A 16407-nucleotide genomic window follows, 5' to 3' on the forward strand; every position below is an offset into this window, starting at 1 on the left:
GGATATACACTGTACTAGTGCCGACATTGTGCATGCTCTGTTGCCTGTGTCTATGTGCCTGTGGTTCTGTCAGTGTGATCATGTGATGTATCTGACCCCAGGAATTTGCCAATAAAGTTTCCCCTTCCTGGGACAATGAATTCACGGTGTTCTTATTTCAATTTCCAGGAGTGTATATTGGTCTTTTTCAGTGTGTGTTACCCTTTAAGATAGATCAAATACAAATGTGCCACTAAAATTTTAAATACTGGCATAAATGACTGGTCTTCTCAGTCTGGCACTTTCCTATGTGGCTGGGCCTCAAAGTGTTAAGCTTTGAATGAGAGTCAAATGCTCTGTGATTTACGAAAAACTTCACACACTTTCATGCCACATAATACATCTTGCACAAAAGGAAACTTACTATGAAAGTAATGCTTCTCAAATCACCATCTGCAATATTTACCTGGAACCTGTTAAGTGCCCCGCACACAAATGATGGATTGCAGCAACCCGAAAAATGTGATATTGCCTGTAATCTGTCACTTCCCCAGACATCTTACACACAAGTGATTTGCCATGCAATTTCAGTCACTATTATGAACATCACTGTGTTGAGAAGTTCCGCTATGGAAAATGAACTGCTGAGTTTAGCAGCAGTTGCAGCTAACTTCCATATGCTCATGAATACTTGTAAAACATAAATTTAAAACACCAGTAAATGAGAATTAGAATTTATTACACTTGTTTTGAAACATTTTTCTTGGGAACTGTGGGTTACTTTACAGACTATATTACGTTCTTTACTTATGCAAAATGGGTCGTGTACATCTTTTTAGTGTTCCAACATAGTTCGTTTTACGTTTCTTAGTCCTCAATTCCCTTTTATTGTTTCTCTTACACGAGGGTTGGAACTTAAATAGTAGCAACTATTTATTCACAACCAATACAAAAGAGTTACATGTTTGCACCTGTTACTGTCCTTCAAAATAGTCACCAACATTGTGTAGAACTGGCTGCCAGCAATGTGGAAGGCGTAGTATACCATTAGCAGAGCCTGTTCTGTTGATGGTGCGAATGGAGCGGCCTACTGCCTGTCGAATCTCTGGAACAGTTCTGAAGCGAATGCCCTGAAGTGGTTCCTTCATCTTTGGAATCAAATCAAAATCACCCTCACCTGTGACCAGCTTTGTGAAAGAAGCGTTGACACTTTCTGCGCAACCCATCCATCATTTTGCATCACAATGGGCGGGTGCATACAGCACAAACTTTGGCTGCTCTGTTCGGTCGATGGCCCTGGGAAGTACTGTACCATCCACAATACTCCCCGGACTTAAGTCCTTGTGACTTTGATTTGATTCCAAGGATGAAAGAACCACTTTTCGGCATTTGCTTCAGAACTGTTTCAGAGATTTGACAGGCAGTAGACCACTCCATTTGCACCATCAACAGAACAGGCTCTGCTAACGGCATACTACGCCTTCCACATAGCTGGCAATGGGTTCTACACAATGCTGGAGACTTCTTTGAAGGACAGTAACAGGAGCAAACATGTAACTCTTCTGTATCGATTGTGAACAAATAGTTGCCACTATTTAAGTTCCAACCCTCGTAATTTAACTACCATTACTCCTCAACTCCTTTTTATTCATTAGTCTTACAATTTAACTGCAAGTATTTACATAGTTTACTCTATGTGTCTATAGAGATATTGCCAACAGCAGAACTACTGATTACCGAAACTCTTTTATAAATTGTGACAGGTAGAGTTACACTGTATGAAATGAGATAGGATTTGAGTATAACTATAACAGATTTCCCTGAACATTTAAGTTAAAAATCCTGTTAACTTTACAGTAGGTATTTATGTCATTCTGTTTAGAAGTTAAAAATTTTAATAACGCATATAATTATTTCATAAATAACTCAAAATCATGAAGAGGAAGTCCACTGCATCATGACTATGAATTTCCTATCAATTCTACTTCTATAGCACAAGCTTCAACATTCAAATCACTGAAAAATCAGAAGGTGTAGTTTGTATTACTTCTTGATATAAAGGACAACTGCAGCTTTCACTACACCTCTCAAGAGTAGTTTGTGGTCTCTGGGTAACTTTAAATTCTAACGCAAATTTCTTACTCAATGTGGGCAAAGGAATGAATTGCATGCAATCCATCAGATTGATTGGGATTTTCATGCGGACAGTGGTCGGCAATTGATTACTGTGGTTTGCCCACACATATGATCTACGAAGTGACTGATCATCTATGAGACAGACTGCTATGATCCATCACTCGTGTATGGGGCTGTTTAGAAATGTAAACAGTCATGCTCATCGAAAGCAGTTTATTGTCATGAAGTGTTGCATAGTCTTCATCCTAAAGCCTTTGACACATTTTACTATTGGCAAATGCCTGTGTGTGCACTGTGTTTTGTTGTTGTAAATGGTGCATTTTCTTCGCAACTAAAGTTTTATTTTAGTGTTATTCTCATGTTTATGTTTTATTCTGGGCTAAAGTAATATTCTCTGTTACAGTATCAGTTCTTACCAGTCAAAATTACGAGAATTAAATGAAAACGAAATCAACAAAAAATTCCTGGAAATCTAAAAAATTTCCAGTTTTTTCCCAGATGAAAAAATTCTCAGATTTTTCCCAGATTTCCTGGTTATCCCGGGGCATATATACTCTGATCAAATTTGGAATTAACGCTGTCAGATTAAACACATCCTTCTGGACACATTCCTTTAAGCTTTCTGTTGTCTGTTAATTATTGTAACAGTTTTTTAGGATACCACTGTATTTTAACCACATAATAAACATTTATATCACCGATTAATATGGCCTTGTTTCATGACTTGAGGAAATGTCCTCTCAATAAAAGTTTTAGGGGGATGTCTTTTGGTCAGCATAATATAAAGTATTAGTTCAGCACCAGGTACCATGCACCTTAGACAGTACCAGTTCCACGCCTGATTACTGGGTAAATTGATATTACAGTCACATCTTTCTACAGCAGGTGAAAGGTGGACCTTAGTACACTGTTTTAGTAATAATGTATAAATATTTGACTGATGACTTTAGATGGGAATATCCTGTTTCAATATTGGAGCAATTAGCATCTTCGTGCTCCTGTCGAAAATCCCACTCCCAAACTGGAAGAGCGTGTTCTGAGCATTAGGCCCCTAAAACTTGAAAAATTGTGAGGTTGTGCACAAACGGTCTGTACTTGAACAATATTAATTCCATTTGCCTACCCACTGATTGCAGATGCATATTCTTTGCTTCACAAAGTGACAGGTTGATTCATTATAGTTCTTGAGGTATTTGGAACAGATCTCTCAGCTATTTGGTAAATTTTGTTAGTGATAAGTTTCTTCATATTCTTGGTGTTGTTTTAATGTTTAAACATAGCCATTTGGCTGAAGAGTATCATGTTGATCCTACTGAGAACAAATTTTGGTAGCCTCCTTTCAGCAGCTACTCAATCTGGTAACTGGAACCAGACTGGGAAATCATCAGTGGGGTGTAGATCAACACCCAGTACCCATTTAGTGGGGAGTCTCCAGTTTCAACAGCTGAGATACAGAGACTGAATTCTAATTTATCAGTGTTGTTTTAACATAAAAAAATAATCCAGTTGATTTTGTATCCTGATTGATTACTGCACATGAGACGTGCATCTACTTTACACCAGGAGCCGCACCTCAGTCAAACTAATGCTTGGAAAACTTACGGCCAATGTTTTCTGGGACCCAAAGAGAATTATTTGTATTTATTACCTTGTGCAGCATAAAACTAAGAGTACAGTCGCCAAAATGTACACATCTCCTGCATCAACTGAATAAATTAATGAATAAATAAATAAATAAATAAACAAATAAATAAGCAGCAGCCTGGATTGCAAAAGGGGGAAGTCATCTTATCAGGGCAATGCATTTGCCTATAAAGTTACTTAGGCAATAGAAAAACTATGGACTCCAGCTTATTTAGCAGATCTGGTATCCTCTGAATTTTCTGTTTTCGTTTTCGTTGCGGCGGAACCTTCTCACGAAATTTCAATCACCAACTTTCCCCTCCAAATGTGAAAATATTTTGTTGACTTCGTATCACATAGGGAGAAATGATCATCACAATAAAATAAGGGAAATCAGAGCTCACATGGAAAGAGGTAGGTGTTCATTTTTTTCAACGTGTTGTTAAAGATTGGAACAATAGAGAGCTATTACGAAGGTTGTTTGATGAACCCTTTGCTGGCCACTTAAATGTGATCTGCAGAGTAGCCATGTGGATGTAGATGTAGTTTTTAATTACAGTTGTAAGTTTCAAATTCATGTTCTTTTTTGGGGTTAAATGCCCTCTAAATGATCAAAACAATGGAAGCATCACGCTATACTTGAGAAAAGGTTTACTACAGCCAAAAATGCTCCCTTTGAATATGTGTCATTGGTCTTTACTATGTGGCCTTCAACAAGAGGGAATAAACTGCAAAGAATTTTATTCCCTTTCTGTACAGTACTAAAAATAGTAGCACCGTAAACTTTAAACTCACCTCTTTCTCAGTCTTTTTTTGGATCTGCTGAATTGCCCTAGCATGCTTAGCCATTGCACGTAGTTCTTTTGGGTATGGAGTTGGGGCTCGCATCAGGCGACCTGGTTCTTCAGCAACTGCATCTGCTGCAAAGCTTATATGTTGTTTTGTCCGCCTTGTTTTGGTATCTGGTCGTTTGGTTATTTCCTGTATTCTTACTCTTTCCATCTCTGAAATATAATAATATGGATCGATAACAACATAAAATGACAAAGGGAGACAAGTACGTACTTATGAGTGATATTTTCCATCAAACCACTTGCTTATGCCACACCACACAAAACCAAAACTCTATTCCAAAAGCACTTCATCTTTTAACTGAATTTCCAGCAATACTGCATAATATTTATTTAAATACTAGAAAAAGGTTCTCTTAATATCAGTGGGTATTTGTATGTTGTCTATTGATGAACATCCATTTACAATTTACATCCATTTCGAAATGATTGTGCATTATCTTATGATGCAAAGGACAATCATAGCTTTGCGAACAGACTACTTTGTTTGTTGTAAATGACAGAATAAGCAGATTCATGATCATTACAGTATTGTACTTTTCTTACTGCAGTTGTTCATAGAAAAAAGTGAAACCGAGATGTCATTCTCTATCTGCCCCAAAAAAAGAGAGAGAGGGAAAGAAAGGAAATACACACACACACACACACACACACACACACACACACACACACACAAAATTACACAAGGGTAGACATAAAAACAATGTCTGGACGATGTTTTATGAAAGAAATGCTTTCTGCTTCAATTGGCAGCTACCCTTATTCAGTTGTGAGGATTTATATTGTTGTCACTCATGCTTATGTCCTCCATAATGTCATTCATATCTAGATGCACTCTCTTCTTTCTAAATATCATTCATCTTATGCAAAGTCTTTGAAACAATATATGATTGTGGAATTTTTTAAACATTAACATGTTGGCCATGGCATTTACTGATGGTTTCCTTGAATCAATGTACTCACAACATAGGACTGTGCCCCCTCAATGCAGCAACTAGTATCTTCCAATTCAATTGCTGTGGACTGTACAGTTTTACGGAGAATATTTGAAACCAGGATTTCATGGAAAGCAGAAGGTCCAAATTAGAATATTTCATGTGTTTATGATATTACAATTTAGTGAACTATCAATTTCTGAGTGAGAGATGGGTACACTGAATCTGTACACTCCACATTCATCAAGCACAGTAACACAAAGAATGTATGATATTTTACTGTTATAATTCCACTGCAAACTCCAATTGAAAAACTCTCCTTATCACCACTGCCACTGAAGGAATTCTATGGAACTAGCGAAAGAGAGGCGTGGGGTACGAAAGATCTTGAAGGAATTGTACGGGAATGAGGAGTTGGGGGGGGGGGGGTTTCATCCATACATTACAAATACAAAATGAAATGATCTATGTCAAATACATTCTAAAATAAAATAAAAACAATTACATACTGTATATGAAGTCAAAACTCACCTGAAATGTGATATTTCTGGGAGCTCTGTGGTAACATAAAATTCACACAAACCATTTGATTAGTCTCTCTGTCCATTTCTTGTTGCAAAGTGGGCAGAGGCATGCTCTGGTTGTCTGATAGCCACAGAGCATTAAGTTGTGTGAGATTCAGAATTGAAACAGGTAAATTTTTCAGACGATTTTTACTCAAGTTCAATACACACAATTTTGACAGGTGTCCAATTTCAGCAGGGATGTGATGGAGTTTATTTCCACACACACTTAATATGGACAGGCTGGAACAGCTTCCAATTTCTAAAATTAAAAAAGTTTAACTATTTCAGCACAGTATTCACACACCAAACACATGTTACAAGAAAACAACTACTCCACAAGAATTACCAAAACATATTTTTCAATCCATTAGGTATCTTACTAGTTTCCTCCAAATTCATGAATAGTGTGTCACTTAGGAAAACCAGTTTCCCTTATGCAAATAATCATAATGTCTGTTAAAAAAAAAACCGTGTTTATCTCATTATTGAACAATGTGTTCATATTTCTTGTAATGCACATGGATATCCAAAGGAATCAGTCAGACAATGCACAAATGCATCAAACAGTTCTGGTGGAGGAGCTCTTGGAATGAGAGGGTATTCAGTAAATGGACAGGACTGCCCATTCCCCCAACTTAAACCACATCAAGCACGTGTGGGATGCAAAAGTTGGGTAGACATATTGCCGTATCCCCATGCACCTGCCAATTGCAGTGGCGGAGGATTGTAATGCCCTAACACACGAACTCCTTATCAACTTTATGAGCAGCATGGGAGCAGGTTGCAGAGCATGCATTGCTGTCCGTGGTGATCACACACCATATTAAGAACCATGTCCAACCCTTTGTAATTGTCCAGAGGACTTTCATATATGACCATGACTTCAGTGTAATTATTGTCTTTGAACAAAAATATCAATTCTGTTTGTATCACTATGTCCTCCTTTCAGTTAGCTTCTGTGCTATGCTGTAGCAGTATGGTCCAAGTTTCATAGCTATGTTACTTGTCAGTGACACATCAAGCGAAAGTTACTTTCATTCATAAGTTTTATACAAATGTGCCAGAAACATTATAAATAATGGCATAAATGGCTTGGTTTTCTGGACCCAATTTTTTTTTTTTTTTTTTTTTTTTTTTTTTTTTACGTGACTGGACCTCAAAGTGCTACTTTTATCTGTACCACTGAGAAGCTTTTGTACCATACACAGTAAACATGTGACAATAATCATTTGACCACAATTTTGTTTCCTAAACTAACAAAAAGTAGTGTATTGTTCTGTAGCCTTTATTTTTAACAGGTTCCCAAGAGAAAAGGAAAATGTAAATGGCAAAAAATGTGCACTGTCTCTAATCAAAATCTCCCCTGTTGCACTTTTTTTTCTTTTGTTTTAGAGCTCAAACACAAACTGAGGTCATAAGCACCCAGGTCATAACTTTGGAACACCAATATGTAAATAAAGTTAAAAGTGACTATACAGTAAGCCCAATCAACAGAAGAAAAGAGAACTAAAAACAAGTACTTCCCCTTGGACAAAGGTCCACAAAATATGCCATAGAGACAGTGGAGACCCCTATCTAAAGATTAAATGCCCTTCATCATATAGCTGCGACGTGACTGACAGCTTGAGCATCGTTTTCTAAAATGGCCGATAACTACAGTCTGCACTCAATGAAACTGCCTGTCCATCTAACATATTAAAATGTATGATTAGTGCTTCACTAAACATCTCAATAAATTCTTAACACTTTTCATATATCATAAAATATTCACTGTATACTATAAAAACAGAACAGACTGTACTTGTTATAATATTCTCACAGTCATGAAATGAATTCTGTAGCCTTCGACTATGTGTCCACGGGACAGCAGAAAATATGGAGGCTTACTTGAACAGATTTTATAACTACATAAAACACAATGATTTTACACATAAACTTTAGTGTTTTGGAAGAGGAAGACTCACAGGGAGAATTCACATTCAATTACAGATACAACTTCATGAAAAAGTGGTGTGAGGAGTGAAACAGGGAGTAGTTGAGACATTAATTTTCATTAATTAGCATTAAATAAGTTTTACTTAAATTCCTTCACAACATTACCTGGTGGAAGTTCTTGTAAAATGTTATCATCTACATTCAGAATGTGAAGCTTCCTCAGAAGTCCAATTGAAGCTGGAAGCATTGTTAAGTCATTTTGACTCACAATCAGCTCTTCCAAACTGGATAATTTGCCCATGTTGTTTGGCAATCCTACAAGTTCATTGTCATCTAATTTGAGGGTGACTAAAGCCTTCAAATTCCCAAGGGTTTCAGGGACAGTCTAAAAATTAAGGTTCATGTAAGAGTTGTGTTAATGAAAAAAGGTAAAAACACAGTTCACATATAGCACAATTTGAATAGGTAATCTCAAACAATAAATTCACTGACATTTTACCTCAGTGTAACCATTTACGACTATAAATTGTTATTATCACACAGTGTATACAAAACAAGACAACACTATAGGATATATCTCTAACTCCTAGTTTAGTAATTCAGTCAATGACATTTAATAAAATATTTGAGCATGTTGTATGGAAACATGTGGTAGTATTGAAGACATGTCACTGTAACCGCAAATGATGTAACAAAATATGACAAAGTATGAATACACATTTGATTATTTAGTTCTTTGTTACTGTCTATCCACTGCAATATTATTGTTAAAAGATATGTGCATTCATTATAGTTTTGTGCTGCTGTTCTGTGTAACAAAAAGTGGTGCTAAATAAATAGTTATTTTACCCAGAACCACAACTGTTGACACAAATTAGAGATGAGTATTTAAAAATCACAAACATTATTCAAATTTACTGTATCAATTTAAGGCTGTGATCTTTCTGGTGGGAAAATGTGAAAAATATGGTTTTTAGAAGTGGAACCTCAATTTGTTATCACAAATACAAGAAACGATATGACAGAACATCACTGCATTTCATGACTACTAGATAGCAAAGTTGCTGAGCTAATTTCGGAAGTAAGGAAGATTAGGGTACAATGGCCCATCGACACTGAGTCATTAGGGATGCCCAATTTCTGATTCCATATCATCTTTGTCTGCTTTCTCATACACAAACCTAAAACCCCAACTCCTCAGAATTTGAGGAATCAGTCATATAATGTAAAATAATTGCTGACTGAGGTAGAACAAGGAGACAAAAACCATCTGCTTTGCTTGCAGAGAAGTGCTCTTTTGTTAGAACACAATTAAGCAATGATTTTTTTAAGAACTGTACTCCTTCAACAACTACCAACCAATGAACATTCTATCCTAGCAGCTAATCGAGATGTAAGTCTAGATGCAATGGTTTCTATAGCTAACAAAGTCTCTTATGAGAACACGACACTCAGTCAGTTTATATATAGTACCAAAACTGTTTCACCACTATCTCAAGATCACAGGTTTTCTCGTCGATACAATTATAAATTCAAGCAGAGTATGAAGAAATGCACACCACCATGCTCATTTGTTTCTTGACCGTCTGCTAGGGCCCACATGGAGACCTAAAATGCTTCCCACTTGACATGGTACAGAGTCAGGAGGCTAAATTGTCCCGTTGTTTATTCATAATTGACACAAAAAATCTTCAATTTTTAGGTGATTCCAGAACTGATGTTTCCATACTGCCAAAAACAGTACTAGATCGCAAAAAAATTCCGAAACAGCAACACAAAGCTGCAAATGGTTATGTAATACACATGCCCAGATGGTGAACACGTACCGAGTCTGAAAACAGACCTTCAAAGAAGATTTCCATGGCCATTTCTTCTTGCAGATGTTTATCAGCCAATCACTGGTGTTGAGTTTTTGAGCTAATATGCTCTGTTGCTTGATAAAGCCCAAAAAGTTGCTTGACCAACGAGCTCTAATCGCTAGCACAGGCTTTGCGGAAGTACAGGGTGGCGCAGATGGATCGGGTGGTTTTAAAATACTTGTCAAACTGTCAATTGTAAAGGTATTGGATTGAAATAAAGTGCAAAACGTGTAGTTACAATGGAAGTTTATTAACAAAAAAATAATAATGTTAGTTTTTAAAAATTACATCCATCAAATGCCCTCCTTCTCGAGCGACGCATTCTTGGAGTCGGTCCTTAACGTTCCGCATTGCCCACTCAAGCACATCACCAGGAATTGATGTGATTTCGGTGTGAATTGCTGCCTTCAACTCCTGAATGGTCCGGGGTTTGTTCATGTAGACCCTTGCTTTTAAATAGCCCCATAAGAAAAAGTCACATACCGTGAGGTCCGGCGAGCGAGGGGGCCAATGGACATCTCCATTACGGGAAATCAAACGGCCAGGGAACAGAGCACGTACAGCTTGCATTGATATCCTAGCGGTATGTGCAGTTGCCCCGTCTTGTTGGAACCACATATTGCCCATGTCGTAATTGTTCTCTTCAAGTTGTGGGAGAAGAAAATCTTCAATCATGTTCACATAACGCTGCGAATTAACAGTAACCGCCTGCTCCCTTTCATTTTCAAAAAAGTAAGGACCAATTATCCCTACCTTAGAAACCCCACACCAAACCGTCACTTTGTCACTATGGAGAGGCCGTTGGTGTAGATCTCTTGGGTTAGTGTCGGCCCAGTAACAGCAATTTTGCTTGTTTACGTATCCGTTAATGTGAAAGTGAGCCTCGTCAGACATCATGATAATCAGGTTTACATCTTCCAATAACTCCAACATCTGTTGGCTAAACTGAAGCCTTTGAAGATGGTCTGTTGGGAGAATCTTCTGTACCAACAGGATTTTATAGGGGTGGAATTTCAGTTCTTCGTTAAGAATCCTTTGAAGGCTCCGACGTGACATTCCAAGAGCTTGAGCACGACATCTCGTTGATCGACGTGGGCTCGCAGTGACATCGCGTCTCACACGCTCCACGTTCTCAGGCGTTGTTATTGTTGGCGGTCTAGGCGTCCATTTTGGAGCACATGAACCAGTAGTGCGGAAATTATGCACCCAACTCAATATCGTATCTCGCTTAGGAACACTACCGCGAGGTGGGATGTTGCAATGCCGGCGAAAGGCACGCGTCACAGCAACAATTGACTCGTTATTGCGTATGAACTCTTCCACTGCGAAAACACGATGCTCAACGGACCACGTAGCCATCGCGACTGACTGCCAGCCTGCAACTGAAACTTCCCGTCCCCCCCCACCACAGGACGAAGTCGCCGAACACCTGGCTCCCCCCCTCCAGACGTACAGTCCACTTCAAAACCACCCGATCCATCTGCGCCACCCTGTACCTACTGGCAGTTTAGTGATTCTGATTGGTGCACAGCACAAATATCAGGAGTCTGCTAAAGATATGTCTTAACCTTCTCATAGAGAAACCTAATTACTGTTTCCTGAAGTTAATGTTCAAAACATGATCACAATTACCGGACCTCCTGTGCATGCACAAGCCAGATGCTTATAACCAACAAAAATTAGTTCAAGCAGAATTAGAATTTCTAGAGTTGATCAACCTTGGAATATCTTGTCTTTCTAAAAGACCAAATCTAGTCCTCTCAAACTTGTTTCAAAGAAAGATGGAACTTGGTGTCACTGTGGAAATTATCAAGTTTTAAATGCTGTCATGGTGACAGGCTAATCCCAATACCTCTTTTACAAGATTTCAACTGTCATCTCTCCAACAGAAATATATTCTCTTAAACTGACCTTATTCAAGCTTACCACCACATTACTGTTGCATCAGAAAATGTGATTAAACCAACTGTGATTACACCACTTGGACTTCCAAATTTTTGAAAATGCCATTTGGTCTAAACAATGCAGCACGACATTCCCCGTCATAGCATTTTGCATTATTTGTCTTATGTGTATTCCTACTTCAATGATATTCTAGTGGCTTCAGCATCAGAGGAAGAACCTTTAACAAATATGCAACAGCTTTTCGAGTGGCTGGGTCAATATCACTTAAAGTTAACACAGGATAATGCACTTTTGGCAAGAAAGAGATATCATTCTTGGGTTATCATGTGTCACACCAACGACTTTCACATTTATAATATTTAGTACTCCCATCAGCAGACATTGAGATGTATACAGAAGAGCTGGTGTGGTTATTGCAGTGGAATAGTACAGAATGCTCTCACGGACAGTGTGTGGACAGAACCACTGACCTAGGTGTTTACATGCCAGTGACAACACACATAGCCCGGCAGTTCTAATGCTAATTTGAATGGCCACGGACCGTGCCTTCGCCCCATGCAGTGGTCTGTTTCTGTGTGGTCAGATGTCAGTCTCTTGCCACGGTCATGTGTTGTGTTTCCCTCCATGCTTGTTCTGCACATGGTGTTCAGAGTCTCTGCTCTCCTGTAGATTGACCTGCACATCGACATTTGTTGCCTCTTATAGGGTTCAGCTATCCGGGCTTGTAACCAACCCACCATAGTACAGTTACATTTGTGCTGACTTACAATTCCGCAGAACTGTCATGCCTATGCAGATACTAAGTGGTGACTAAGTGCCAATGTAGAAAGTTCTTATGTGTGTGATGCTTTTCGTTCTTTGCAGTGTTAAATCATGGCCACCACAGACCCGGTGTTTTTGCAATGCTAGCAGTAGTAGTTTTACCTCCAAAAGCTGGAGCAGATGCAGGAACTGCCCAAACATAATGCACAATTACTTGATATCCATGCCATGTTGTCCCATGACCCCATTCACCGACTTCAATGGAAAGGTGAGAGAATTACATGCACCCATTCTTGCTGTACTGCCAGGTAAGACATATCATCAGTCCAGTTGATAAGGCTGCCTTGTTATTGTCCAGCAGTTGGGGATTATAGGAGGTTGTACAGAATCTGAAGCCCTTAACTGACCCGGAAGAACTTAACTTTGGTGACCTCTGTTCATTGCTCACACAGTATTTTGGTCATCAAACACACATGTTGGCGGCACATTTACAGTTTAACCAACACCACAAGTGCCCCGGGCAGTCATATGTGGTGTGGGTTGCTGACCCACAAGGTCTCACACTACTGTTGGTTTAAGTGGCCCCAGTGTGCTACCTCGTATGTGGACTCACTAATTAGGAATACAATCATATGGTTAACACCTGACCCGGAGGTACAAACTATGGCATTGGCTTTGTCCTACCCTTCTTTAGCCAATGTTGCTAAGATTGCTGGATCATTTGATATTATAGCAGTGGCAAAGGAAAAACTTTCTGACAATTAGCAGGTGGCAAAGTTAGACATGCACAGTAAAAACTTCCCGGAACCCCGTGCGGTGAGCCAGGCAACCATATCTTCCACTGACATGACACATGTTGATAACTCAAGTGCGGTAACATTACAGTGCTGACCATTGTCACCCATGTCAGGCTCATTGAGTATGTGTAAACTGAGGTGTCGTAATCCTCCCTCGTGATGTTTTTCAGGTTCTTTGTGTCAGTCTCTTTCCACACCTGTTTTCGTTCAGTAGGCAAGCCAGTGGTCCTGCTCAGATTGTCATTTGGTACATGTTCAACAGGACTGCCCATACATGGAGGCCACATGTGGGGTCTGACACAAAAAATGTCATTTAGCAACTGTTTGTGACAGCCAGCGAGCTGCAAGATAGTCGTCAGAGGCCTGGACTCGGAGGCTGCCTATGACACCCCACAAGCACTGCCCCAGCATATTCTGCTGTTGTCGGTAAAGGATGAGCGACCATCTGAGTTTCAGGTAGATATAAGAATGAAAGTTAGACTAATTAATAACAATAATGGAAATTCCTGGATGAAAAAAATGTAAAATAAGGGAAAGGCAACCACTTAGCTATAGAGGATTGGTGCGTGATGCTCGGAAACACGTACATTTGAGTGTCTGTGGTTGTGTGTGTGAATGTGTGTACTCTTACTAGAAAAAAAACAGAGAGCTCAAAAGCTAATGTTAAGTGTGTCTATTACGTGTTTCTGTGTGCCGTGCACCTGTCCTCTACAGGTCAGCCTAATTAACTTGGATACACAGAAGCTTTTGGGCTGCCCTGCATTGCAAATATCACTACATCATGTTGTGTCTTATAGTAAACAATGTATTCCTTTGAGGGGGGAAAACCTCCATCTCTCCACATCATAAGAATGTGGAAAGGCAACTTATGCTGCTAGTGGTGAATTCGCCATTGAAGCAAAATATTTTTTGTTTAAATGCCTTTTCTGTTTTCGGTCTCCAGAGAGTTTATGAAGCACATTTAGGGTCTCATCAAGTCCACCTTTCAAGATTTGGGCTCTTTACTACAGTTGTTTGAGAACACCTTGGGCCAAGCAGAAACTTTCAAGGTACACGCCTCCCTTAAGCCACCTGCAATAACTAAATTTTGTTGCCCCCATGCCATTTCCTTCATGGTGTGCAACAAGGTCAAGGCTGTTGGCAGGACCTCAGCATCATGTCTTCTATTTTGTTGAGTCAGTTGGCCACCTCTTTGGTGGCAGTTCAGAAACCAGACACACTGTGCGCCTTTGCGGCATTTTTAAACAGATGTTCAAGGCACAATATTTCATGGATTTGTATCTGATGACGCAGCTGGAGGAGTAGTTGACAAAGTTGCCGGGGAGGGCAGTATTTTTCACATATCGACTTGCGCGACACACACCTCCAGTTGCCATTGGACCACAACTTCTCTGCATTTCTTAGTGCTTAACAACCCCTTTGGCCTTTATCAGTTTAATCATTTGCATTTTGGAATCCGCTCAGCGACTAGAATTTATCAATTTGGGGTAGTTCATTCAAGGCAATCTTTGTTGTGTAAGCTACCTCAATGACATATGGTTCACAGGTTCCATGCGAGAGGAGCATTTACACAGACTACAGGCCGTTTTCTAACATCTTCTGGAGAACAGTCTTTGTTGCATGTTGGAAAAATAGTTTTTTCCCCCCAAAGCTGCATTTTGAGGTCATGTGCTTAGCAAAGACGGCCTCATCTGCGTGGATGAGCATGTGAAAGACATTGTCAACTCGCTGGTGCCCAAGAACCAGAAAAAGCTCCAATTCTTTTTTGGCAAGATTTCATATTACGCTATACTCATTCCCCAGGACACCAGCATTAGCCATTCTTAATTGGCTTCACCAAAAGGGTGACAAATCTGTCATGTCTGCGGAATGTCAAAAGGCTTTTCAGTCCCTTAAGCAGTGTTTGGGGTTCGTTCCCTGTTTGGCTTATATAGGTGTGGTAAACCATTAACTCAGACCTGTGATGCACCCCAGTATGGCATTTGTGCAGTCACGCCGCATCAGAACCCGGATGACACCGGGTAGTCCATTGTTTATGCACTGAAAGCACTTTCTGTGGTGTAACATAATTATTCACAGATGGAAAAGGAGGCACTGGCTATCGTTTTTACAATCAAAAAGTTTCGCTCTTTCTCGAATGGGGAGAAGTTCTTACTCATCACCATCACAAGCCAATAGTTTCCTTATTCAGTCTTCATTCCAAGCTACTGGATAGGACCACCGACCAACTGTAGAGGAGGGCGCTATTTCTCAGTAATTATTGCTGTAACTCTTGATTGTGTCAACTGCCCAGCATGCAAATGTGTACGCATGGTCACAATTACCGGTGGGACCGAACCAGGAGTTCTCGTTTTCACCTTGTATGATGACTTGCAGCACATTTTGATGGATTTTTCCTTTAATGGCATAGAAGATCTCAGACACCATGGCTGGCAAACTGCTTCTTCGGAAAATCGTTTCAGCTGTCCAGGTGGGGTGGCCTACATGTGCTCTCTTGGAGGCACCTTCACCATGACATACATTTTTCCTCACATGTGATCGACTCACTGTTGTCCAGGGGGTCCTCATGCTCGCCATGGACTAGCAAAACTGTCGATTGGTTGTCCCTCTTGCACTGCATCCTCACAAACTCAGCTGCTGCATGCGTCGCTTTGGGGTACAACTCGTACGAATGCTTCAGCACATCATCACATCTACTGGCCATGATAAACCACAGTACTGGACATTCTGTGTGGACTTGCATGGCTTGTGCACAAAACCAGACTGTCTTGCCATGTCATTTTTTCCCCTTGGTGAATCCTGGAGCACCCTTGGGACAGTGTGCATGTCGACTTTGCAGGTCCTTTTTTTGGGAACCATGTTGTCATTGGTGATTGATGAATTGTCAAATTTCCTATAAATCACCAAACTGTCCTCCACATTATCGTCGGTGTCACAAGTTGATAGTCATTTTTGCCATTTAGGGCTGCCCCTGGACTCTCATATGTGATAATGGTCCGTAATTTCTGTCACAGGAGTTTGAAGACTTTTGCATTTGCAGTGGTATCCAGCACCTAACA

At 39.7% G+C, this 16407-nt stretch overlaps 1 protein-coding gene across 3 annotated transcripts in view; it reads right to left on the minus strand.

Moving 5' to 3' along the window:
• The window catches only part of LOC126470599 (protein lap1), a 153499-nt gene that overhangs the window by 46144 nt on the left and 90948 nt on the right, over positions 1 to 16407 (minus strand). For all 3 annotated transcript variants that reach the window (XM_050098551.1, XM_050098552.1, XM_050098550.1), the window contains 3 exons: positions 8191 to 8410; positions 6056 to 6349; positions 4534 to 4742 (listed from right to left, as the gene is read on the minus strand). In XM_050098551.1, the coding sequence (XP_049954508.1) occupies positions 4534 to 4742; positions 6056 to 6349; positions 8191 to 8410 (723 nt within the window). The remainder of the gene's footprint in view (positions 1 to 4533; positions 4743 to 6055; positions 6350 to 8190; positions 8411 to 16407) is intronic.

This window comes from Schistocerca serialis, chromosome 3, assembly GCF_023864345.2.
Source record: "Schistocerca serialis cubense isolate TAMUIC-IGC-003099 chromosome 3, iqSchSeri2.2, whole genome shotgun sequence".
NCBI lineage: Eukaryota > Metazoa > Arthropoda > Insecta > Orthoptera > Acrididae > Schistocerca > Schistocerca serialis.